The following is a 25,516-nucleotide window of genomic DNA, read 5'->3' on the forward strand; positions in this document are numbered from 1 at the left end:
CTTGACCTGCTGTCGCGACTATTCCAGGTCATGTTCTGAGAACCTGATTGCAGCTCCTTCCTGGGATTCATGGCTATTCTGGGCATGAGCCATTTTGGAATAAGAGAAGAGATAGCATGTGTGGCTGCCCTTAATCTGAATTTCATGGGACTTCACGTCTGTGAGGGCAAAGTGCAGCATGTGTGTGGCATGGGAGGGATGGGTTTGGTTGGCACAGGTTTGGTGGACTAAGCATTAAGTTTCAAGTGACAAGATGGTAAGCCATGTCCCAGTTTGTGAACGTCTAAAGGATTTCAAGAAGTATGTGCAGCGTCCTTTCTGTCGTTTCCGGGTATTGGCCTTGGAGTGCTCAGCACATCTCTGAATAGAAGAGTATTAAGATGGATGTTGTGGATATGAGAATGTCTTACTTGGAGTGAAGGACACAGCAACAGGTAAACTGTGTTGCTGTGATGACTTGCAGAGTTCATTATATATTGTTGTATTATGCATTTTTTATAAATTGGAGACTTTTGGGGACGAGTACTGAAAAGATTGGTACGGTTCAGCACTCGAGGACTAGACGAACTGCAACATTATCTTAAACAGTGAAATCATCATTGCTTGTTGGCTTGGCTATGTGAATGTTTTCTTGTGAGCTGGCTCAATGTTCCAACCAATGCCAAACCACTTCGCAATTACAGTGCATGAATCACAGGTCATATCCAGAGGTGATACAAGGCTGTCTCCAGGCTGATACTTCATTTTGCAATTGCTATTTGCCCTTTTATTGGACAGAGGACTGGAAGTACCCACCTCCGCCTCCAACATCTTCAGTCTCTGAACACAAAGCTAACAAACTGCACATGAAACCTGGGCATGCTTGAAAAGTTGGCAAATCTCAGGCAAAGCTGAAAATGTGTTGCTGGAAAAGTGCAGCAGGTCAGGCAGCATCCAAGGAGCAGGAGAATCGATGTTTCAGGCATGAGCCCTTCTTCAGGAAAGTCAGGCAAAGTCAGCAATGAGTCAGGTGTATATTTTAGAAGCTGAAAATAGCTGAACTTGTATTTTTTTGAATCTGGGAGGAAAGTTGGTCCCTGTCTGAAAATGGCAGGAATTAGGCCTATCCTTGTGCACTATAGGATGAACTGTTCTTCCGTTATTACCCCAAAGAAACCGTGCAGCAATAGCTCATGCAATGGAACTATCAACACAGAGCCGAGGGGTCATTGTCTGATGCAAGTTTAGAGCTGTATTTCATTGAAATACCCAAATATTAACTGTTCTCCCCTTACAAAGTATCTAAGAAGGGTGAACGTTGGTTGTGCTGTTGTTGTCTTGGCACGCCCATTGTTAGTGTCTGGTGTTGATTGTAATCATTACCTTCACACACAAGTTAATCTGTGAATGACCTTTTTTCGACTATCTTCCTTGTCTTGGTTTGTCTTAGACAAACTATAGAAGGTTATAACATGTGTGCCTTGTTATCAAGAGGTAAATTTTAAAGATTTTTAAAATTTTTTTATTCTTTCATGGGATGTAGGTGATCCTGGCAGGAACAGCATTTTTTGCCTATCCTTTGGACTAATCGAATTTGAGAGGCCATTTCAGGTACAGTTAAGAATCAACCACTTTGCTGCAGATTTAGAGTCACATGTAAGCCAGATCAAGTCAGGATGGTGGATTTCCTTCTCTAAGAAGACATCAGTGAACCAGATGTGCCTTCACAAGAATTAAAAGTTGATTTATGGCACTGAGGTCACTCTTTAAATTCCATGAGTTGCCAAAATGAGATTTGAGCCCATATCCTCAGCATGACTTGTGGATTATTAGTCCAGAGACATTGCCATGACACTCTCATTCTTCCCAATGTGACTTGGTGAGACAAGTATCGCATGCAAAGCTCAAAATAAAATCAACAATTCTGAATGGAATCTTGTAACTGGTTAACTTGTTTTGCCTTAATAGCGATCTGACCTATATACAGCCATTTTGATACATCTGGAAGACAGAAGGGCTTTCAAGGTTTCAAAAATAAAACAATAATTCTTGTTCATTCATCCAGAAACTAATAAATGGTTATCTGCAGATGTCCAAAAGAGACGTTTAGACAGAAATTACAAATGTGGCCGTTTCCCTTTCTCACAGATATTTTTATGTTTTGGGGTACGATAATTACCTTTAATTAGCAGTGATTTATGGGCAGAGATAAAGTATTAGCAAAAAGTAACAAGTTTTCCAAAGTGCTTCCTAGCTTTCAAAATCAAGTTTCTGTATTGATGTAATATGTTCTTTTGTTGGAAGCCAATAAAATATTCTCTGCAATGATGCAGCTTTCCATTTGAGCATCTGGCAGTCTTGTGGACATGAGGTCTAGAAGTGTCTCTGGAAGCATGTGAATTGTTGCATGGGGTTCTCAACACAAGAGAACTAGGTCATTGCTAAAGGCTGTCTGCTTAACTGAAATTACCCACAGCTGATCAATCTCATTTAGTAGATTGAAGCATGAAAACTGTTCAATGTAAAATCTTCTGGGAAGATTGCAGTAGAGTAGGACTTCTGAGTCCTGTGCTGATTTGTGGCAATGGCATTGGATGTGAATTTGTGTTCCCGGTGGTTTCTGCATCATCGAGGTGGTCCTAGCGCTGACTCATGGCTGCTGCTAATGAAGCGAGTTTGGGACCAGTACGAGGCTGCATTGGCAAGGTGTGCCCAAGGAGGACTCTAGGCAGTGGTGGAGTTGGGTTTGGTACCGAGTAGAATCAATGGAGTCTACATTGGCGAGGTCCAGTGAGGTCTCAGTGGCAAGGGCGGCAGTAGAGGTGAGGTGGTACTGAACGTGGCGACTTACATTACAGCGGCAGTGCTGCGAAGGGAACTTATGCCTGACAACAGTCTCTACTCCAGGACAGAGCACTTAACAAGGACAGTAAAGTTGGACACTTCCTTTATTTCTTCATTTTTCTGCCTTTAGATTTTATGTTTTGGTTTAATTTTCAGTGTTTTTAAGATGGTGCCAGAGAGTGGCGACACTGTATAACACTTACTGTATTTTGTAACATGATACCAGGGTGACAATAAATCAATCAAATCAAGTAGTGGGCTTTTAAAACTTAAGCAGAGTTTCTAATTTTTCTTTAGTTTCAAAGCAGACAAAAATGTGCCTTAGGGGGACATAAGAAACTGTGACTCAAGTCCAAGCATAGGCAATAGATAAATTAGATTTAATTTTTGAAATATAGATAGTACACACACGCACACTCTTACCATTTCATAATAATCAATCACCAATATTCAATGTTCTTATCTCATTTTATTGCACGATGTTCCAATTATTAATATTCAGATTTCTGCCTTAAGACCATTTTTCAATAATCCACCATCATAATTCTGTATTATAAATTAAGTAGTAAAAATAAAACAATTTTAATAAAATTAACAACTTTTTCTCCATCTGTGTGTATTGGCATTTTTCTGTTTTATTGCTCTCAACTGATTGGCAGTTATTTTATGTTCTTGATTGAGATTATACAATTAAATTTAATATACATGTTACATACAGATATTCCATTCTAATGTAAATATAATTTCCTTCAATCTGAATTTCATGGGATTTCACGTTTGTGAGGGCAAAGTGCAGCATGTGTGTGGCATGGAAGGATAGGTTTGGTTGGCACAGGTTTGGTGGACTAAGCATTAAGTTTCAAGTGACAACATTGTAAGCCATGTCCCAGTTCGCAAATGTCACAATGGAGTGTTGTTTTCTCTTGTCAGAATTTACGTCTAGATAAATCTACTGCAACACCCTCAAAGTATCATTTTTTATTGTAAAATCTACATAAAATATGTTCTAGAAAATAGATATCTGAATAATAAAAGTGTCGATGGTGCACAAGCAAATCTTGGCAGTTGTGTAACAGTGAACATTCTGGGTTCAGTACCTTTGGTTTATGAATAGAAAAATGTTGTTGCAGCTTTGCATATTAATCAGGTATTTATTTTATTATGTATATTTAAAGACCAAATTTGTTCATATAAGGCTTATTGTCTTCATATTGTAACAAATCAAAGGACAACATTTGGCAATGCTAAATGTGTGATTAACAATCAGTAATCTTGGGAAACAGATACATAGTTAGCTGGGAAAATGCCAACATTTCCATGGAGTTTTCCTTCCCACCAGTCAAACTGAGAATTAGTTCGGGATGTTACAGTGATTTTATCACCTGCACGGAAGCTCAGGTCACCTGGTGCTTGTCCCTCAAACGAGTGCATTGCTGTCACAGTTGAAGGCATTTCCCATGGATTGTCTGCGAGGAAGGAAACAAATGTAATTATAACTTCATAAACTGTATAGGCTTGCAAAATCACCAATTTTACCACTCCAGCACTGAATGCTGAAGTGGACACACAGATAATTTGCCTGTGCCTGGTGCAATTGCTTGGATCAGGAAATTTTGGATACCCATGCCAATTTCACCACAGTTTGGTGAGGTTAAAAAGGTAGAGGATTAGGAAATGATGGTGAGAGTGAGGGGGTGGGGGGGCGGTCGGAGTTGAGGTGGTAGTGGTTGCTTAAGGAAGGTGCAGAAAAATGCAACATTGGCTAGTCACTTGGCTGAGAAATCTTTCATCTTTGCAAAATCAGCTTTTCTTCAATCTTTTAAGACCATAAAAGTATTCAAAACATGCAATGAACTTCAATTCTTAGTGAAAATTACTGTATGCATGCATCTTGCAGGAGCAGAATACATTGGGGAATGCAGGTGGGTGTGGGAGACTTATCTGATTAAATTTAGTCTGGGTGATATTAGCATACATATAGGACTATACAAATTCTTCTTTAAGATAAAAAAGGATACCAAAATACAGTACACAAATAGCTATCATGCAAAACTATACATACACTAATATCAACTAGGAGAAAGTGAGGATTGCAGATGCTGGAGATCAGAGCTGAAAAATGTGTCGCTGGAAAAACACAGCAGGTCAGACAGCATCCAAGGAGCAGGAGAATCAACGTTTCGGGCATAAGAAGGGCTTATGCCCGAAACGTTGATTCTCCTGCTCCTTGGATGCTGCCTGACCTGCTGCGCTTTTCCAGCAACACATTTTTCATACACTAATATCACCCTGAATGATTGTTTGGACCATGAAGATAATTGCAACTTTTATGAAACCAATGTAACAATACATTGTAGACCAGTTGTACAAAGAGATGACTGTGGAAATGACAATAATGATTGGAAAATACTTCTTCCATAATTGAAAGTGGTAAAAGTTGATGCAGGAAGAAGAGATCAAAATAAAATGTTCTTGAATCTCTTAAAGATTTTGTACTTCTTCTGATTATCATATGAGGTGAAATGAACAAATTTACACCACTATTATGTCTTTTATTATTTGATATGGCCAAATGAAATCACTTTCTCAATCTTCTTTTCACCAGCTAAATCAAGTCAAAGTGATAATCATGGAAGCAGATTTCAGGTACAGAGCTAGGAGATTAAAAGGCAGGCAGGATCCCTATAACAGTAGTCTTACAATTATTCCCACTATCACTTGCTAGTGAGCAGAGAGATAGGAAAAATAAGAGGTTTGGAATTGGAAAACTAGTAGGGGTGGGTATCTGATTTCAGGGGCATTAGGGTTGGTTCAGGGAAAGGTGGGACCAGAAAAAGTGGACAATCTACACCTGAACAAGACTGGGAAAAATATTCTTGCAAGATCATTTCCTAGATTTCTGGGGACGGTTTTAATCAGATTGACAGAGGGAGAAGAAGATGAATGCAAATTCAGAACAGAGAATGGATGACAGAAATTTAATGAGTGCCTCTGAAAGAAGGAAGCAGAGGTTAAAAAGTGTTTACAGGGAAATAAGCTTAATTAAAAGGGATGTGTGTATAAACCCAAGGGGTATAGTAAATAGAACTTGTGACATGTCATGAATTGAGGTAGAAAAGTGGCACCGTGATAGTGATAGCTATAACTAAAGGGCGAGAATGGTAGCTTAACATCCTTGGATTTACAATCTTCAGGCAGGACAGAAAAGAGAATGAAAAGCTGGTGTAGCATTATTGGTTAAAGCATCATGTGAGGAGGGATGATATATTAAATAAAAGATTAGATTAAGACTCGAGTTGAGCTCAGAAGAAAAGGTGTAGGGAACACTGTTAGGTGCATAGTATAGACTACCAAATAATTGGAGAGAATTAAGTAATCAAATATGTGGGTATAATTCATAAATCAAAAACAATAAGGCAATAATAATTGCAGACTTCAGCTACCTAAATATCTGGTTGGATACAAACAATATGAAAAGCACAGATGAAATTCTTAAAATGCATTCAAGAGAGCATATTTTTGCTAGAATATAACAAACATAAGATTGTAGACATACTTTGAGGAGACAAAAATGTCCAGGTTGATGAACTAGCAGTAAGTGACCATTTTCACCAAACTGCTATGGCGCAGAAGAAACCATTCAGGACATTGTACCAGCTTTTATGGCTTAGTGCCATTTGCCTGCCTTTTCTCAATACCCTTCTACATTGTTTAAAAAAAGACATCCAATGCCCTTGATCACTTCAACTGAACCTGCTCCTACCACATTTCCAGCAGTGTATTCCAAACCCAACCACTCATTGTGTGAAAAGGACATTTCTCATATATTTACTGCACTTGTAAATTACTTCAACTCTGTGCCTCATGATCTCTGTCTAATTACAAGTGAGCAAATTTCCCACATCTACTCTGACCAATCTCTCATGATTTTGAAAAATTAGGTCAGAACCTTTCTTGGCTTTCCCCTCTCTAAGGAGAGCAATTCAAACATCTCCAAGCTAGCACCGTAACTGAATCTTTTCATCCCTGCAACCTTTTTATAAATCTCTTCACTCTTTTGGAATGTGTTCACATCCTAGCACGATATTCTATGTGGGGACTAACCAATGTCTTATTCAAGTTCAGCATAATCTTCTTGCTCTTGAACTCCTTGCCCCTATTAATAAAGGCCAGGGTAATGTCGATGGTATTACCAGCTCTCCTTATCTGCCCAACCATCTTCAGAGGTCTATGCGTATCTACATACAAGTCTATTTTTCTGCACTCCCTTAAGTACTGTACCTCCTATTTTACAATATCTGTCCACATTCCTTCCACTGAAATGCATTACCTAAAGCTTCTCTGTATTGAATTTCATTATATCTGCCCACTCCATCACTTGTCTACGTCCTTTCAGAGTTCTACACCGTTCTCCTCAATTTACAATACTTCCAAGTTATACAAACTTCGAAACTATCCCCTCTACACCAAGACCAGATCATTAATAAGTATCCCCAATACCAACTTTTGGGGAACTCCATTACAAATGTTTCTTTAAAGTATTCATTGACAACTACTCTCAGTTTTAAGAGGAAAATCAGGAGGACAAAAAGGGGACATGAGATAAATTTGGCAGAAAGAGAAAGTGAAGGAGAATCCAAAGATATTCTACAAATACATTAAGGACAAAAGAATAACTAGGGAGAGAATAGAGTACCTTAAAGATCTATGTTTGGAACCATGGGAGATGGGTGACATATTAAATAAGTATTTCCTGTAGAGAAGGATATGGAAGAGAGAGATCTTGAGGAAATAAATGGTGAAATCTTGAAAAGTGTCCATATTCATTATGAAGGTGTAGAAGTGTACTGTACTTTTAAGAGAAAGGAGGACTTGGTAAGGACACAGAGTGTTGGAGAATTTAAAAATTAACATTTGGTTCAGAACAGATAGCACTGACTGAATTGCTATGAGACAAAAACAAATTTGAATTTGGCCAATCAGTTTAAAATTATACCCCAAAAATTCCAAATCCAAATCAAGTTTGAATTTAGTATATCGACAATCTTAAAAGCCAATGACTCAATCCGATCCTTTGAAGGTATAAGACTGGGGAGGATCGGATAGTTGACAGGAGAACTGCCAAGTTATCAGCATGCAAAGACTGCCTGAAAAAAAACTCTCTTAAAAGGTACTTTTATCGATCAGTAACCTGTGAAACAGAATCCCCAAGAATAAAAGAAGACAGGAATAGAGTGAAGAACCAAAAGCTGCCTGGTTTTGAGATAAAAAAAGTTTTGTTTTGTAAATCTTAATTGAGAGTTTTATTGGACTAGTATAGAAGGAAAGGTAAAAGATAGGTTAGAGAAAGGAATTGTAAATAGTTGCTGGTAAATTATTCTTTGTTATACTTTAAGCAATAAAGTTGCTAATTTTTACTTTCACTAGTTCTTGGCCTATTGAATTTACATAGATTACTGCACGGGAAAAATCTTTTCTGGGTTGCTAGGTTAAATTGAGCAGGAGGGTTTACCCCATGTCATAACAGTTTGGGGGCTCGTCTGGGATTTGAGCTGGTTTAGATAGATTTGGGGGTATGAAAATTCCGAGCAGATTTAAACACTTGCAGGTTAGTGTCCTAGATCTTTAAATAAAACATAGGTGATGCAATTTGTTTATTTTCGGTGACTTGTGGTTGATTAAATTAAAAGTGAAAGAAATGGCTCTTAAAATTGCTAAAACGTTTCTGGGATTTGAAGATGATTCTCAAATTTACCATGAAAGTTTAGAAGGAAAGAAAAAGGCTTTACTATTAGAATTAGCAAATAAATTAGATGTGGGTTTAACCAAGGACAAAAGTAAAGCTGAAATTACTCAAACACTTAGGTGTGCCAGAGAAACAGACAAGTGTAGTAGAGGCAGAAAAACTTAAATTACAATTGAGGAAAATGGAGTTAGAGGAGAAACAAAGACAGAGAGAGGGAGAGAGAAAGGGAAAAAAGAGAGAGAAGAGAAGGAGAGAGAGGAAAAAGAGAGGGAGAAGGTTCTTGGCTGAGCAAAGAGTTAGAGGAGAGAGAGAGAGGAAAAAGAAAGATCAAGTTCTTAGCTGAGCAAAAAGAGAGAGAATTTGAACTTGAGAAGTCGCAACTTAGTCAACAAGGTCAGGATGTTAACAGGATAGTGATTAAAAGAGAACATAGTGAGATATATAAACATGTCAAAACTCTGCCACATTTTGATGAGAAAGATGTTGAAGCCTTTATTTTATTTGAAAAATTGGCTAGGCAGATGGAGTGGTCCAAGGATTTATGGGTAATACTAGTTCAGACTAAACTGGTAGGCAGAGCTAGTGAGCTATTTGCCACACTGTCAGATGTGGTGTTAAGAGATTGTGAAAAGGTTAAACAGGCTATTTTAAGTGCTTATGAATTGGTACCAGAAGCATTTCGACAGCGGTTCAGAAACTGAAAGAAGGTACCAGGTCAGACTTATGCTGAGTCCGAAAGAATTAAACATGGTCATTTTGATTGATGGATGCGTGCTTTGAAAATAGGTAAGACCTTTGAGGTTCGAAGACCGATTATTCTGCTGGAGGAGTTTAAAAACTTACTTCCAGAGATAGTAAGAATTCATGTGGAGGAACAAAGTTCAGGAAGTGAGAAAGGCAGCAGAACTAGCAGATGAGTACATGCTGGTTTATAAGACAAGCTTCCAGCCAGAATTTCATCCTGTGAGGGATAGAGGTTGGGAGAAGGGGAGATCCTACACAACGAAGCCAAGAGTAGAGAGTCCTGGTTCACCACAGGATAAAAAAGCTTAAGAGGGTGGAAAGAGGTAAAAGGCCTCAGGTGTTTCACTGTGGTAAAGTGGGACAAGTAAAGTCACAGTGCTGGTCGTTAAAGAAAGGCGCTGTGGGAAAAGATGTGTTAGAAGAAGCTAAGCCAGTGGCATTAGTGAAGATAGAAAGGGGGACACCAAGAGGAGCCAAGGAGCTGCAGGAGAGTGCACAGCCTAGGCAGGGGCTGGGTATGGAGTTACTCTGCAAATAATTTGCCTCTGTGAATAAAGTTTACTCAGAAAGAATGGGAGAGAAAGAAAAAAAGTTATAATTTTGAGAGATACAGGATCTAACCAGTTGCTGATGAGCGAATATGCACTCTTTCTGATTTGTTACCAGAGAGTGTGGTAATTTGTGGGATATGTAAGATCAAGTTGGAGTGCCAACTTAAGACTGGGGAAGTTACAGTGGGAGTGATTGACAGAGAGTCAGTTTCAGGAATTCAGTTTGTTCTTGGGAATGATTTGGCAGGATACAAGATGGGACTGACATCCCTTCTCGTGGAGAAACCCAAGGAAGACCAAGAAACAGAGGAGTTAAAACAGAAATATCCTGGTATTTTCCTATTCTGTGCGGTAACCAGATCTCACTATCATAAGTCACAGCACAAAGTGAAAAGTAAAGAGAAAGATGAAGGAGTTGAGGTTCAGTTAGCAGATACCTTGTTTGATGTAATGATGCAGGAAAAACCTGAACAGGCAGAAGGTCAGACAGAAGTGTTTAGTGCTGAAAGGATAAGAGACTTGCAACAGCAAGACAAGATGATAAAACATATATATGTGGATGTGTACTCTGAAAAGGAGGCAGAGGATAGTTATTATTTGGTTATTATTTGAAAGATAGAATCCTAAGACGGAAATGGAGACCACAGCAGGTTAACGCAGAGGAGAAATGGGCCGAAGTGCACCAGATTGTGTTGCCTGTCGCGTACAGACAGGTGATATTAGGTAGCATATGAACTACTTGTAAGAGGTTACCTAGGAGTACGAAAGACTCAGGCTAAGGTACAAAAACATTTTTATTTGCCTGGAATGCACAAAGATGTTGTTACCTTCTGCCATGTGTGATACATGCCAAATGGTAGGTAAGTTACAAGCGGTAATAAAACCAGCACCTTTGATGCCGATTCCCACACGGGAAGAACTTTTCACATGGGTTATAATTGACTGTGTAGGTCCTCTCCTGAGAACTAAAAGTAGGAACCAATGAAGGTTACTGGGCCCCTTGTTGAGATATTTGTATCATCAACAGCCACACGTGAGGTGCTGGAAGAGTGGAGGTTGGCTAATGTGATGCCATTATTTAAGAAAGGCTATAAGGAAAAGCCAGGGAACTGTAGATCAGTGACCCTTAAGCCAGTGATGGGTAAGTTGTTGGAGGGGATTCTGAGGGACAGGATTTATGTGCATTTGGAAAGGCAAGGACTGATTGGGGAATAGTCATCATGCATGGTGTATGGGAAATCATGTCTCACTAACTTGATTGAGCTTTTTGAAGAGACGACCAAGATGGTGGAGGAAGGCAGAACAATACACGTTGTCTATATGCACTTCAGTAAAGTGTTAGACAAGTTTCCGCATGGTGGACTGGTTAGTAAGGTTAGAACACATGGGATCAAAGGAAAATCAGCCAATTGGATACATAATTATCTTAAAGGTAGGAGACCAGAGGCTGGTGGTGGAGGATTATTTTTCAGACTGAAGACCTGTGACAGTGACGTACTACAAGGATCAGTGCTAGTCCATTGCTTTTCATAATTTATATAAATGATTAGGATAAGAATATAGGAGATATGGTTATTAAGTTTGCAGATGACACCAAAATTAGTTGTGAAGTGGATAGTGACAGAAGGTTATCTCAGTACAACAAGACCTCAATCAGATTGGCCAATGGCCTGAGAAGTGGCAGATGGAGTTTAATTTAGATAATTGTGAAGTGTTGCATTTTGTTAAAACAAACCAGGGCAGAAAATGGTAGGGTTCAAAGGTGTGTTTCCGAACAAAGAGATTTAGGGGTGCAGGTGCATAGTTCCTTGACAGTAGAGTCACAGGTAGAGAGGGTGGTGAAGGCGGCGTTTGGCACGCTTGCCTTCTTTGGTCATAAAACTAACTGCAGGAGTCGGGATGTCATGTTGCGGCTGCACGGAACACTAGGCGAGGCCACTTTTGGAAAACTGTGTACAATTCTGGTCGTCCTTCTGTAGGAAGATGTTGTTAAATTTGAGAGGATGCAGAAAATATTTACAAGGCTATTACTGGGACTGGAGGTTTTGAGCTATAGGGAGAGGCTGAATAGGTGGTGCTTTTTATCCCTGAAGCATCAGAGACTGAGGGTGACCTTATAGAGGTTTCTAAAATCACAAGGGGCGTGGATAGGGTGAATAGTCAATGTCTTTTTATTAGAGTTCAAAACTACAGGACATAGACTTAAGATAACAGGGTTCAAAAATGTTTTCTTTTTCACACAGAGGATGGTGTTTGAATGGAACAGCTACCAGAGGAAGTGGTGGAGTTGAGTACAATAACAATATTTAAAACACATAGGTATATGAATAGGAAGAGTTTAGAAGGATATTTGGCAAAAGGTCTGTTTTTGTATTGTATGACTAAGTGCGAGACCTTGGAATGCATATGCACATGTCTTTGAAGGTGACAGACAGGTTAATAAGATGGTAAAGAAGGCCTCTATATGAAAAGAGTTGGGCTGCAGCTGAAATCGGATGTACAATTCTGGCCACCACGTTACAAAAATTACAAAATTTCTCCAGAGAGGAGATTTGTAAGATTGTTACCAGGGCTTGAAAATCAGAGCTAAAACGAAACATTGGAAAGACTAGGGCTGTTTTCATTAGAACGAAGAAAGCTTAGAGGTGACTAAATTGAGGCAAACAAAATAATGATGGACTTGTATAGAGATAACTTGGAAAATCCACTTTCCCGCTGGAGAGGTCAATTATAAGGGGCAGAGATTTCAAATGATTTGATAGAAGGATTACAGGAGACAAAAGGATAATATTTTTCACTCAGATGTTGGAAGTGTCAGGCATTCATTGCCTGTTTTGATGGTTTAGGAAGAAACAGTCTTCTCTTTTTTTAAAAAACAACCTGATCTGCACCTGAAGTACTGTAACCTATCAGGCTATGGACCAGGTGATGGAAAGTGTGATTAGAATGAGGAGCCAGTTCATTTAGCCATTGTAGACACAATGGCTTCTTTCTGTGTTGTAAATTTCCATGGTTTCTAAGTTCTGAATTTCTTTGTGCAGTATAAAATACTAGCAAAGAAGTAACATTCTGATTGGAATTTTCAAACATATTTCAAAGAACTACTACTTATTGTGGAGGGGAAGCATCTTGCAAACTGGGTTGGTAGCCGTGTAGTATTCAATTAATAATAAACTATTGATAATGTATGTTCAAATGCGTAGTCTGTTTTGTTGTCTATTTCACTGCTGGCTCTAGTCTTTTGATTGGTACAATACTGTTACACCTCTGCTCATTAAAATGTGCAGGAAAGTCCTCTCATTCATTTTTGCAAAGTTGAGTAGTTTACAATCAATAACCTGGGATCCTGCTAAACCAGAATATGTTGGAAGATATGTTATAAATCAGTCTCAGCACATCAACTATACAGCAATGGAGGTTCTATTTTATTTGATGACTATGTCAAGATGACTGTGGTTTAAAGAAGAAAAATTAGCAGTCTTAGCTCTAATTGTTAACATCAAGTCGTGTCAGATTGTGCCATATCCATAGGGCTTTTAATCTTGAGAAGTGCCAAATAATCCAACTAACTGTTACAACCTTATGAGACACCCTTTCCCAAGAACTATTTTCTCTATTAATAACATCATATTGTGTTTATAATTACATTTAACACTATTCCCTTCACACCGACACCACAACTAAATTCCGGTGTGTCATCAGTGTCTGTTCACCAAACTGTATTGCAGACTGCATTATATCAGTTGAAGTTCATGGATGGATTAAAATGATATATATGCATTTACTATCATACTGTATTTTCTCCCAAACTTTGCTGATACTTTGCATAAGTGAAAAACATTTCTGTGAAAGCTCTATTCTCACAGGTTTCTATCTTGCTGAGAGTATGAAACAAAGTTCTTTTGCCAGATAAGTTCAAGGGGTTCTGTCAAGAATGTAGAAAGCTCTGTAAAATTTTCTACCAATTGCATAGTCCCTGAAATTCTTTTGATTTGTTATACCCTGACTGGATGCTTCCTGTCCAGTGTTACATAACTGGGTGTTTGTTGAACAGTCGTTTTCTGACTTTAACTAATTTGACTCCTTGCACCATTTGAAGTAGCTTCAGGTCAACATACATACAAAAGTGACAGTTGTTGACCGAAGTACATAAACGTCATTTACTATTTGATACCCTTTCTGTTGTAGAGCTTCTTGCTGCCAACCTTTAAATTTAAGTGTAATAGATCCTGGAATGTCAAGTTGCACTTCCATATGCTATAATTAGTATTTCTTCAGCTATTCTATGTGATTTGACGCAGAGTTATACTTGTTTCTACATAGAGTCTAAATAAGTGAGATATTCATTAACATAAAAATATCCTTGCCCCAAAAATGGTCTGGACATTCTATTACTTTAAGAATACTTTTGGCTTTTCTTCTATTGAGGCTATTTTACTTAGAGTCATTGAGATGTACAGCATGGAAACAGACCCTTCGGTCCAACCCTGTCCATGCCGACCAGATATCCCAACCCAATCTAGTCCCACCTGCCAGCACTCGGCTCATGTACCCATCCAAATGCCTCTTAAATGTTGCAATTGTACCAGTCTCCACCACATCCTCTGGCAGCTCATTCCATACACATACCACCCTCTGCGTGAAAAAGTTGCCCCTTAGGTCTCTTTTATATTTTCCCCTCTTACCCTAAACCTATGCCCTCTAGTTCTGGACTCCCCAACCCCAGGGGAGTCTATCTACTTGCTGCTCTGACTGTGCTCTGTTTTGGTGCAGTTACTGAAAGTGATTAATTGTTTTCCATTTTTTTTTCAATGCCTGGGCATTGTTTCAGACTGTGAAGTTTCCTTGTTCCACACTTCTGATTTGGTATCAGTAATCTGTCCTTGTCTCTGCACTAGTTTGTACATTTTGGGTTTTTAGAATCAGAGAGGTACAACATTGAAACAGACCCCTCGGTCCAACTTGTCTATGCCGATCAGATATCCCAACCCAATCTAGTCCCGCCTGCCAGCACCTGGCCCATATCCCTCCAAACCCTTCCTGTTCATGTACTCATCCAGATGCCTTTTAAACATTGCAATCGTACTAGCCTCCACCACTTCCTCTGGCAGCTCATTCCATACACACACCACCCTCTGCATGAAAAAAGTTGCTCCTTAGGTCTCTTTTATATCCTACCTCTCTCGCCCTAAATTTATGCCCTCTAGTTCTGGAATCCTCCACCCCAGGGAAAAGACTGTCTATCTATCCAATCCATGCCCCTCATGATTTCATAAACCTCTATAAGGTCACCCTCTGACACTTCAGGGAAAACAGCCCCAATCTATTTAACCTCTCTCTACAGCTCAAATCCTCCAACTCTGGCAACAACCTTGTAAATCTTTTCTGAATCCTTTCAAGTTTCACAACATCCTTCCAATAGGAAGGAGACCAGAATTGCATGCAATATTCCAAAAGTGGCCTAAACAATGTCCTGTCCAGCTGTAACATGACCTCAACTTCTGTACTGATCATTCTGACCAATAAAAGGAAAGCATACCAAACGCCTTCTTCACTATCCTATCTACCTGCGACCCCATTTTGAAGGAGCTATGAACTTGCACTCCAAGGTCTCTTTGTTCAGCAACACTCCCCAGGATCTTACCATTAAGTGTATAAGTCCTGCTAAGACTTGCTTTCCCAAAATGCAGCACCTTGCATTTATCTAAATTAAACTCTATCTACCACTTCTTGGCCCACTGGCCCATCTGATTAAGAGCTGAAAAATGTGTTACTGGAAAAGCACAGCAGGTTAGGCAGCATCCAAGGAGCAGGAGAATCGACGTTTCGGGCATAAGCCCTTCTTCAGGAATGAGGAAGGTGTGCCAAGCAGGCTAAGATAAAAAGTAGGGAGGAGGGACTTGGGGCAGGGGCGTTGGGAATGCGATAGGTGGAAGGAGGTTAAGGTGAGGGTGATAGGCCGGAGAGGGGGTGGGGGCGGAGAGGTCGGGAAGAAGATTCATGTACTTACCCCCACACTCCGGATTCCTCAACGGTTCCAATATCTTCCATCGGCCTCCGGGCGCCATTACCCATGCGGCCACTACAGCAACCGCTGCCGTGAACCAGGACGTCACTTCCGCCCCCACCGACCATGCAGCCTCCGCGATCGCTGCCCAGACAACCGCCTCCACAATCGCCAGGAAGACCATCGCCAACAGATTCGCGGCCTCCGCGGGGTCCCCAACCACCGGGAACAACATCGTTTCTGCCGACGCCACAGCCACTTCCACCCCCGCATCTACTTCTGCCCCCAGTGACGTCACTCACCTGCACAACGACCACGCCACATGCATCTCCGCCTCCACGCCGATCTCTGCCCCCACACCAGGTCCTAGCTCCCAGCCCTACCATATTTTCACCATCCCTCGACCTCCTCCTCTCTGAGGATGAAAGATCAGTCCTCAGCAGAGGCCTTGCCTTCATCCCCCTTTGTTCCTGGATTAACGAGTTCAACACGCGGCGAGACATCGAACAATTCTTCTGCTGCCTTTGCCTCTGCGCCAACTTCTTCAACCAGGATTCTCGCCCACCCTCTGACGACCCCTTCTCCTGTCTCCAACACATCCCATCCACCTGGACACCCCGTGCTGGCCTCTTACCCGCCCTCGATCTCTTCATAGCCAACTGCCGCCGCGACATTGACCGCCTTAACCTGTCCACCTCTCCCGCCCACTCCAAACTCTCACCCTCGCAATGTGCAGCCCTCCGCTTCCTCCACTCCAACCCCAACCTCACTATCAAAGTGGCAGATAAGGGAGGCACGGCGGTAGTTTGGCACACCGATCTTTACACTGCTGAGGCTAAACGCCAACTCGTGGACACCTCCTCCTACTGCCCCCTTGACCATGACCCCACCTCCCACTACCAAACCATCATCTCCCAGACCTTCCATAACCTCATCACCTCAGGGGATCTCCCATCCACCACCTTCAACCTCATAGTCCCACAACCCCACACCACCCGTTTCTACCTCCTGCCCAAAATCCACAAACCTGACTGCCTCGGCCGACCCATTGTGTCAGCCTGCCCCTGCCCCACCGAACTCATCTCTGCATACCTCGACACAGTCCTGTCCCCCTTAGTCCACGAACTCCCCACCTATGTTCGGGACATCACCCACACCTTCCACCTCCTCCAGGATTTTCGCTTCTCCGGCCCCCAAAGCCTTATCTTCAGCATGGACATCCATCCCCCATCATGAAGGGCTCAAAGCCTTCCGCTTCTTCCTTTCCCGCCGACCCAACCAGTACCCTTCCACTGATACCCTCCTTCGACTGACTGAACTGGTCCTCACTCTGAACAACTTCTCTTTCCAATCCTCCCACTTCCTCCAAACCAAAGGAGTAGCCATGGGCGCCAGCATGGACCCCAGCTATGCCTACCTCTTCATCGGATATGTGGAATAGTCCATCTTCCGCAGCTACACTGGCACTTTACTAACACCTTCCACCCCGACCTCAAATTTACCTGGACCATCTCAGACTCCTCCCTCCCCTTCCTAGATCTCTCCATTTCTATCTCGGGCGACCGACTCAACACGGACATTTACTATTAACCGACCAACTCCCACAGCTACCCAGATTACACCTCCTCCCACCCTGCCCCCTGTAAAAACGCCATCCCATATTCCCAATTCCTTCGCCTCAGCCGCATCTGCTCACATGAAGACCAGTTCCAATACCAGACAACCCAGATGGCCTCCTTCTTCAACGACCGCAATTTCCCCTCAGACAGGGTTGATGATGCTCTCCACCACTTCCCGCTCCTCCGCCCTTGAGCCCCACCCCTCCAATTGCCACCAGGACAGAAACCCACTGGTCCTCACCTACCACCCCACCAACCTCCAGATACATCGTATCATCCTTCGTCATTTCTGCCACCTCCAAACAGACCCCACCATCCAGGGTATATTTCCCTCCCCTCCGCTATTAGCGTTCCGGAAATACCACTCCCTCTGCAACTCCCTCGTCAGGTCCATACCCCCCACCAACCCAACCTCCACTCCTGGCACCTTCCCCTCCAACTACAAGAAAAGGCAAAACATGCGCCCACACTTCCCCACCACACCACCCCCACTCCCCTCCGTCACTTCCCTCCAAGGCCCCAAGGGATCCTTCCATATCCGTCACAAATTCACCTGCACCTGATGTGGCCTCCTCTACATTGGGGAGACAGGCCACCTACTTGCAGAACGTTTCAGAGAACACCTCTGGGACATTCGCACCAACCAATCCAACCGCCCTGTGGCTGAAAACTTTAACTCCCCCTCCCACTCTGCCAAGGACATGCAGGTCCTTGAGTAAAAAGTGAGGTCTGCAGATGCTGGAGATCAGAGCTGAAAATGTGTTGCTGGTTAAAGCGCAGCAGGTCAGGCAGCATCCAAGGAACAGGAAATTCGACGTTTCGGGCACAAGCCCTTCATCAGGAATTCTTATGATGAAGGGCTTGTGCCCGAAACGTCAAATTTCCTGTTCCTTGGATGCTGCCTGACCTGCTGCGCTTTAACCAGCAACACATTTTCAGCTGATGCAGGTCCTTGGCCTCCTCCATTGCCAGACCATGGCAACATGACATCTGGAGGAAAAGCGCCTCATCTTCTGCCTAGGAACCCTCCAACCACAATGGATGAATGCAGATTTCTCCAGCTTCCTCATTTCCCCTCCCCCCACCTTATCTCAGTCCCAACCTTCAGACTCAGCACTGCCTTCTTGACCTACAATCTTCTTCCCGATCTCTCCACCCCCACCTCCTCTCCAGCCTATCACCCTCACCTTAACCTCCTTCCACCTATTGCATTCCCAACGCCCCTCCCCACCTTTTATCTAAGCCTGCTTGGCACACCTTCCTCATTCCTGAAGAAGGGCTAATGCCTGAAACATCGATTCTCCTGCTGCTTGGATGCTGCCTGACTTGCTGTGTTTTTCCAGCAACACATTTTTCAGCTCTGATCTCCAGCATCTGCAGTCCTCACTTTCTCCCATCTGATTAAGATCCTGTTGTAATCTGACGTAAGCTTCTTCACTGTCCACTACATCTCCAATTTTGGTGTGATCTGCAAACTTACTAACTATACCTCTTATGCTCACATCCAAATCATTTATATAAATGACAGAAAGTATTGGACCCAGCACCGATCATTGTGGCACTCCACTGGTCACAGGCGTCCAGTCTGAAAAACAATCACCACCACCACCATCTTCTACCGTTTGAGCCAGTTCTGTATCCAAATGGATAATTCTCCCTGTATTCCATGAGATCTAACCTTGCTAACCAGTCTCTGATGGGAAACCTTGTCGAATGTCTTACTGAAGTCCATATAGATTACGTCCACTGCTCTGCTCTTTTGTTACATCTTCAAAAAACTCAGTCAAGTTTGTGAGACATGATTTCCCATGCACAAAACCATGTTGACTATCCCTAATCAGTCCTTGCCTTTCCAAATACATTTTTATCCTGTCCCTCAGGATTCCCTCCAATAACTTGCCCACCACCGAGGTCAGGCTCACTGGTCTATAGTTCTTGGCTTGTCCTTACCACCTTTCTTAAATAGTGGCGCCATGTTAGCCAACCTCCAGTCTTCCGGCACCTCACCTGTGACTATCGATGATATCTCAGCAAGAGACCCAGCAATCACTTCTCTAGCTTCCTACAGGTTGGGTACACCTGATCAGGTCCTGGGGATTTATCCACTTTCATGCACTTCAAGACATCCAGCCCTTTTTCCTCTGTAATATGGACATTTTTCAAGATGTCATCATCTATTTCTCTACATTCTATATCTTACAAGTCTTTTTTCACAGTAAACACTGATGCAAAATACTTGTTTAGTACCTCCCCCCGCCATCTCCTGCCGCTCCACACAAAGTCCACCCTGCTGATCTTTGAGGGGCCTTATTCTCTCCCTTGTTACCCTTTTGTCCTTAATGTATTTGTAAAAACCTTTTGGATTCTTCTTAACTCTATTTGCCAAAGCTATCTCATGCCCCCTTTTTGCCCTCCTGATTTCCCTCTTAAGTATACTACTACTGTCTCTATACCCTTCTAAGATTCACTCGATCTATCTGGTCTGTACCTGACATATGCTTCCTTCTTTTTCTTAACCAAACCCTCAATTTCATTAGTCATCCAGCATTCTCTATACTTACCAGCCTTTCCTTTCACCCTAACAGGAATATACTTTCTCTGGACTCTCTTTATTTTATTTCTGAAGGCTGCCGATTTTCCAGCCGTCCCTTTACTAGTGAACATCTGCCTCCAGTCAGCTTTTGAAAGTTCTTGCCCAATCCCGTCAAAATTGGCCTTTTCTCCAATTTAGAACTTCAACTTTTAGATCTGGTCTATCTTTTTCCATCACCATTTTAAAATTAATAGAATTATGGTCGCTGGCCCCAAAGTGCTCCCCCACTAACATCTCAGTCATCTTCCCTGCCTTATTTCCCAAGAGTAGGTCAAGTTTTGCACCTTGTCTAGTAGATATATCCACACACTGAATCAGAAAGTTTTCTTGTACACATTTAACAAATTCCTCTCCATCTAAACCCTTAACACTATAGCAGTCCTAGTCTATGTTTGGAAAGTTAAAATCCCCTACTATAACCGTCCTATTATTCTTACAGATAACGGAGATCTCCTAACAAATTTATTTCTCAATTTCCTTCTGACTATTTGGGGGTCTATAATACAATCCCAATAAGGTGATCACTTTTTTCTTATTTCTCAGATCCACCCAAATAACTTTCCTGGATATATTTCCAGGAATATTCTTGCTCAGTACAGCTATAATGCTATCCATTATCAAAAATGCTGCTCCCCCTCCTCTGTTGCCTTCCGTTCTGTCCTTCCTGTAGCATTTGTCTCCTGGAATATTAAGCTGCTAGTCCTGTCCATCCCTGAGCCATGTTTCTGTAATTGCTATGATATCCCAGTTCCATGTTCCTAGCCATGCCCCAAGTTCATCTGCCTTCCCTGTTAGGCCTCTGGCATTGAAATAAATGCAGTTTCATTTATCAGTCCTACCTTGTTCTCTGCTTTGTCCCTGCCTGCTCTGACTGTTTGACTCACTTCTTTTCTCAACTGTACCAGTCTCAGATTGATTTCTTTCCTCACTATCTTCCTGGATCCCACGCTCCCACCTTACTAGTTTAAATCCTCCCGAGCATCTGTAGCAAATCTTACCAGTATATTGGCCCCCTTCCAATTTAGGTGCAATTTGTCCTTCTTATACGGGTCACTTCTAGCCTAGAAGCGATTCCATGATCCAAAAATGTGAATCCTTCTCCCCTACACCCCCAGCTCCTCAGCCATGCATTCATTTGCTGTTTACACCTATTCTTACCCTCACTGGCCTGTAGCACCAGGAGTAATCCAGATATTACTACTCTCAAGGACCTCCTTTATAAATTCCTGCCTAACTCTCTGTAATCTCCCTTCAAAATCTCAACCTTTTCCTTTCCTATGTCATTGGTTCCAATGTGTACAATGACCTCCTACTGAGCCCTCTCCTCCTCGAGAACATTCTGCACCCTCTATGAAACATCCTTAATCCTAGCACCAGAGAAGCAACACAATATTTTGATTTTTCGCTGTTGGTCACAGAAACGTCTGTCTGTGTCTCGGACTAGATAGTCCCTTAACACAATCGATCTCTTGGAACCCAACATACCCCTCATTACATTAGAGCTAGTTTCAATACCAGAAACCTGGCTGTGCATGCTACATTCCCCTGAGAATCCATCACCCCCTATATTTTCCAAAACAGCATACTTGATTGAAATGGGGATAGCTACAGAAGACTCTTGCACTACCTGTGTACCTCTCATATCTTTCCTGGAGTTAACTCATCTCTGTGACTGTATCTGCAACTTTTCTACCTTCCTATAACTGCCATCCATCACACCCCCTAGCTGACTTCAAAGCACTACAGTCACAAATCTGTAGAGATCATTAATGAAATTATTCCCATGGTGCTGTGCTCTTCAATTGAAATTACTCTTCAAGAACTTTGTTATGAATTTCAGATAGTTGTCAAAAGTATTCAGAACTTGAAAAGTATTTGTTGCTTCTTTTACCCTTTGTCTCACTGTAACACCACCAGCTACAGTCCCAGTTGAGTACAAAAGTATATTTATTTGCTCAGATTGAACTAATATTTCATTTGAAAGTTATTCTGCACCTTCAGAATTATTTTCTTCATGATGTGCAATTCTGTATGCCATTTGGCCCATATTTGAATTTAAATATTTCTGCCAATACTATCCCTTACCAGGTCTAAAATGCTTTTTACTATTGACTGTAGCTTCTGCATTGCAGAATCTTGCTACAAAGTTCTCTATGGCATTCTTGAATGCTTAGCTCTCTCTGCTTCTTTGATGGTAGGGATATAAAATGCCTGCTGGATCTAGTGTGATCGAGAATAATCAATAAGTCTAATAAGAAGAGGGTCATGCCTTAAACAATATGTATTTTATGGCAATGACAGAAACTCGGTACAATTTATATTGGTATGATTGTCATTGTCAAGAGCCGATGAAGAAAATCTCAATGTTGGCTCTTACTCCTTCAACAATCTCAATTTAATTAATCAGATATCATCCTATTGGTTGATGCTTAAACATCCCTCATTAGTAACCTTTTCAGACCCTTAAGTTCTTATACAACGTCTTTCTCCCACCTGTGTTTATCTAACTTCACATCAAGTACATCACACTAATCATCTGAACAAATTCTTATGATAGCAAACTTCATATTCTAACTCGTCTCTAAGAAGGCAACTTTCTCCTGAATTCCCTCCAAACTCTTTCATTATTTCTCTAAAATTTTATTTTGGAAGTTCTATTGGCACGTAAAACTCTGCACTTCAACCTGAGCTGACAGGCTTTAAAATAAAATTGTCGACAATGGAACATACGTTGGATCCTTATTGAAAGCATGCAATTTGGTTGTGCAGCAGATTTTGCCAATTCAAGGTTACTGGTTTGAAAATAAATTGCAGTGTGGTTACTAAGTTGATTAGGCAGGCAGTGAAGAGTCATAGTGAACTCACACACAGAACTGAAATGCTGCACAAGCTGGAGATCTGAAATAAAATAATAACTGATCAAAATTTAGAAATGCAATAAAGAGAGAGGAGGGCAAAAAGCAGACATCAAGGAAAGTGAAATGAGCAGCATCCCAGTAGGTAAATGCAGAGTTAAGTGTGAAATGATGTACTTTGGAAGAAAAATTGACAAGGCAATATTAATTAAATACTAAAATTTAAAAAGGAACTGCAAGGAAAGAGAGCACTGGCTATTTTTACCTAGAGGAATAGAGTAAAAAAACCAAAGAAGTTGCAGTAAATATTGAAACATCATTGGATAGACATTATAGTATTGTGTCCAATTTTGTGCATGGTACTTTGGAACGGTGTCAAGCTTGGAGAGGGTACAATAGGGTTTTACCAGAGTATAGTATTGGGGTAAGCAAATTCAGATATCTGGAACACTCAAGAAACTGGGATAATTCTCCAAGGAGCAGAGAGAATTAAGGAAAGATTTAATATCAATTCCAAAATCATAATCATGGAGGGTCTGGAAATAAGAGAAATAAAAATTCCTTTAGTGGAAGGAGGTCCAATAACAAGAAAACGGATTTAAACTAGCAAAAACAAGGTGGACGAGTTGAAAACATTGAGTCACATCTGTTATGATCTGGAGTTCAATGGTCTGAAAGGATGCTACAAGATGACTTAATTGTAACTTTCAAAGGAGAATAGAGTCTCTAATTATATAAGATAAAATGTCAGGGATATAGGGGAAGAGCGAGGTGGAACTAACTGGCAGCTCTTTTAAAGAGCGAGCAAGGGCACTCTGGGCCCATTATGAATCAGAGATTGAAGTGCAATATAAGATACATAGCCAATCAGCTTTTTGATCGTATTTTGAATTCCAAGGCAAAATAAAATCAAAAAGTACAAAATGTTCTCTTTTAAACTCAGTAATTATATCATTAATAAAAAAGAAAGTTCATGCATGTAATTAATGAGCCACAGATGACTGGCTACCAACAATTGGGAAATAGTAAAAATATAATATAGAGCTAAACATAAAGTACAAAATTGATTTCAGACGTTATTGTATTCCACTCAGACTTTGTAATACCCAATGGCTCAGATTTTGCTACCAAAATAATAGTGAATTTAATGGAGTTCACTTTCATTAATGTGCAAGTTATCCACTTACTTCTGGAGTGTCAAAAAGCTAACAAGGGCCCAGCTCTGGCAAATTTTAGGTTATCTATAACTGAACTTCATTCAAATTTTGTCTAAACTAATACACAATTCAACCTCTGTCAAATAAACTGTAACATAATATAAATGGGAAACAGATGCAATTCACTCAAACTGAACAACAATATCTTAGGGAAAGGTTAGAGTGAAAACATTTGGATTAAACTAAAATGAATATGAGGTTAATAAAGTGGATGCATTTCAGTTTCTACTCGAAAAGGGGGATATACGACTAATACTACTCTGGGAAAAAATATCTTTAAAATTTGTTTAAAACACATTGATTAATCCTTTCATTTGAAACAGTAACATTTAAATTAAACTTAGTGAGTAATAATACTAAATTGGTTAAATATACTTCAGTGATGAACACTAGCTGCCAAATTTTGGCATAATGAATTTAAGAATTTATCTTAATGTACAGCTTTGAAAAAGTGGTAATTCCAGTTATGCAGATTTATTTTCAGAGACCATTTTGCACTCTCACTGGATATTGCATCAAATCAATTGACAGGAGTTTTAGCTTCAACATTTTCACCCTCAGTTGTGCCATTTAGCTCTGTCATCATTGACAAAAAGTAATGTGGTAATTCTTCCACTTTAAACCACAGAAAGATATACCACATCCTCCATGCAAATGTGTTTATATCTTTTTGATTTTGATCCACTGTTTGCAAAAAAGTATAATGTTTTCAGGCCTCTCCCAATACCATTGATTAACAAATAACAAGATTGAAAAAAAAAGGCCAGAATGTGATATATCATTGATTTAAAAAAGACTCTCTGAAGCAGGGTTTCCACACTACTCAGTACCTTCTTCTAATGCTATATATAACGTAAGAAAATAAAACATATTGAGCTATAAAATGTTGGGAAGTAACAAAGTATCGATGACTTTGACATAGATTCAGTATGGTAATTGCAGCAGGGAGATGGTAGATCTGGGAATGTTCATTAGCAGTTAATTACAGTACATTAGAGTCTATCCTTAGTAATACTACACCCTCAAGAGATTAACTCTTGCCTCTTGTATGACAACAGGACAACATAACACCTAAATCAAGCAGTTTAGAACAGAAAGACACTATTATAACAAAGGACAAGATTGATGCATTGGTGCCAAAATTGATAATTAAGAAAGACATTTCAGAGTTGCTGAATTCCTAGGAATGCAGAACTGACCAGCTACACACATGTATATGCTGAATGATAAGGCTTTCTGACTATATTTGGATCCAAATCCTTCTGATGTCAGAGTACTACATGCCTACAAAGATTTTTCAGAAGTGGCCAAGTTTTCAGTCTGTTGCATCTGCATTAGTGTCTACCAATAAGGCTTGCAAC

General features: G+C 40.8%; 1 protein-coding gene across 1 annotated transcript in view; it reads right to left on the reverse strand.

Annotated features, from left to right (window-relative positions):
- Nucleotides 1-3,292: 3,292 nt before the first annotated feature.
- sh3yl1 (SH3 and SYLF domain containing 1) overlaps nucleotides 3,293-25,516 on the reverse strand; it is a 160,400-nt gene continuing 138,176 nt past the window's right edge. The window contains exon 9 of the mRNA XM_060853081.1: nucleotides 3,293-4,289. Coding sequence (XP_060709064.1) covers nucleotides 4,087-4,289 — 203 coding nt within the window. The 3' untranslated portion in view covers nucleotides 3,293-4,086. The remainder of the gene's footprint in view (nucleotides 4,290-25,516) is intronic.

The sequence above is a fragment of the Hemiscyllium ocellatum genome, chromosome 3, assembly GCF_020745735.1.
Source record: "Hemiscyllium ocellatum isolate sHemOce1 chromosome 3, sHemOce1.pat.X.cur, whole genome shotgun sequence".
Lineage (NCBI taxonomy): Eukaryota > Metazoa > Chordata > Chondrichthyes > Orectolobiformes > Hemiscylliidae > Hemiscyllium > Hemiscyllium ocellatum.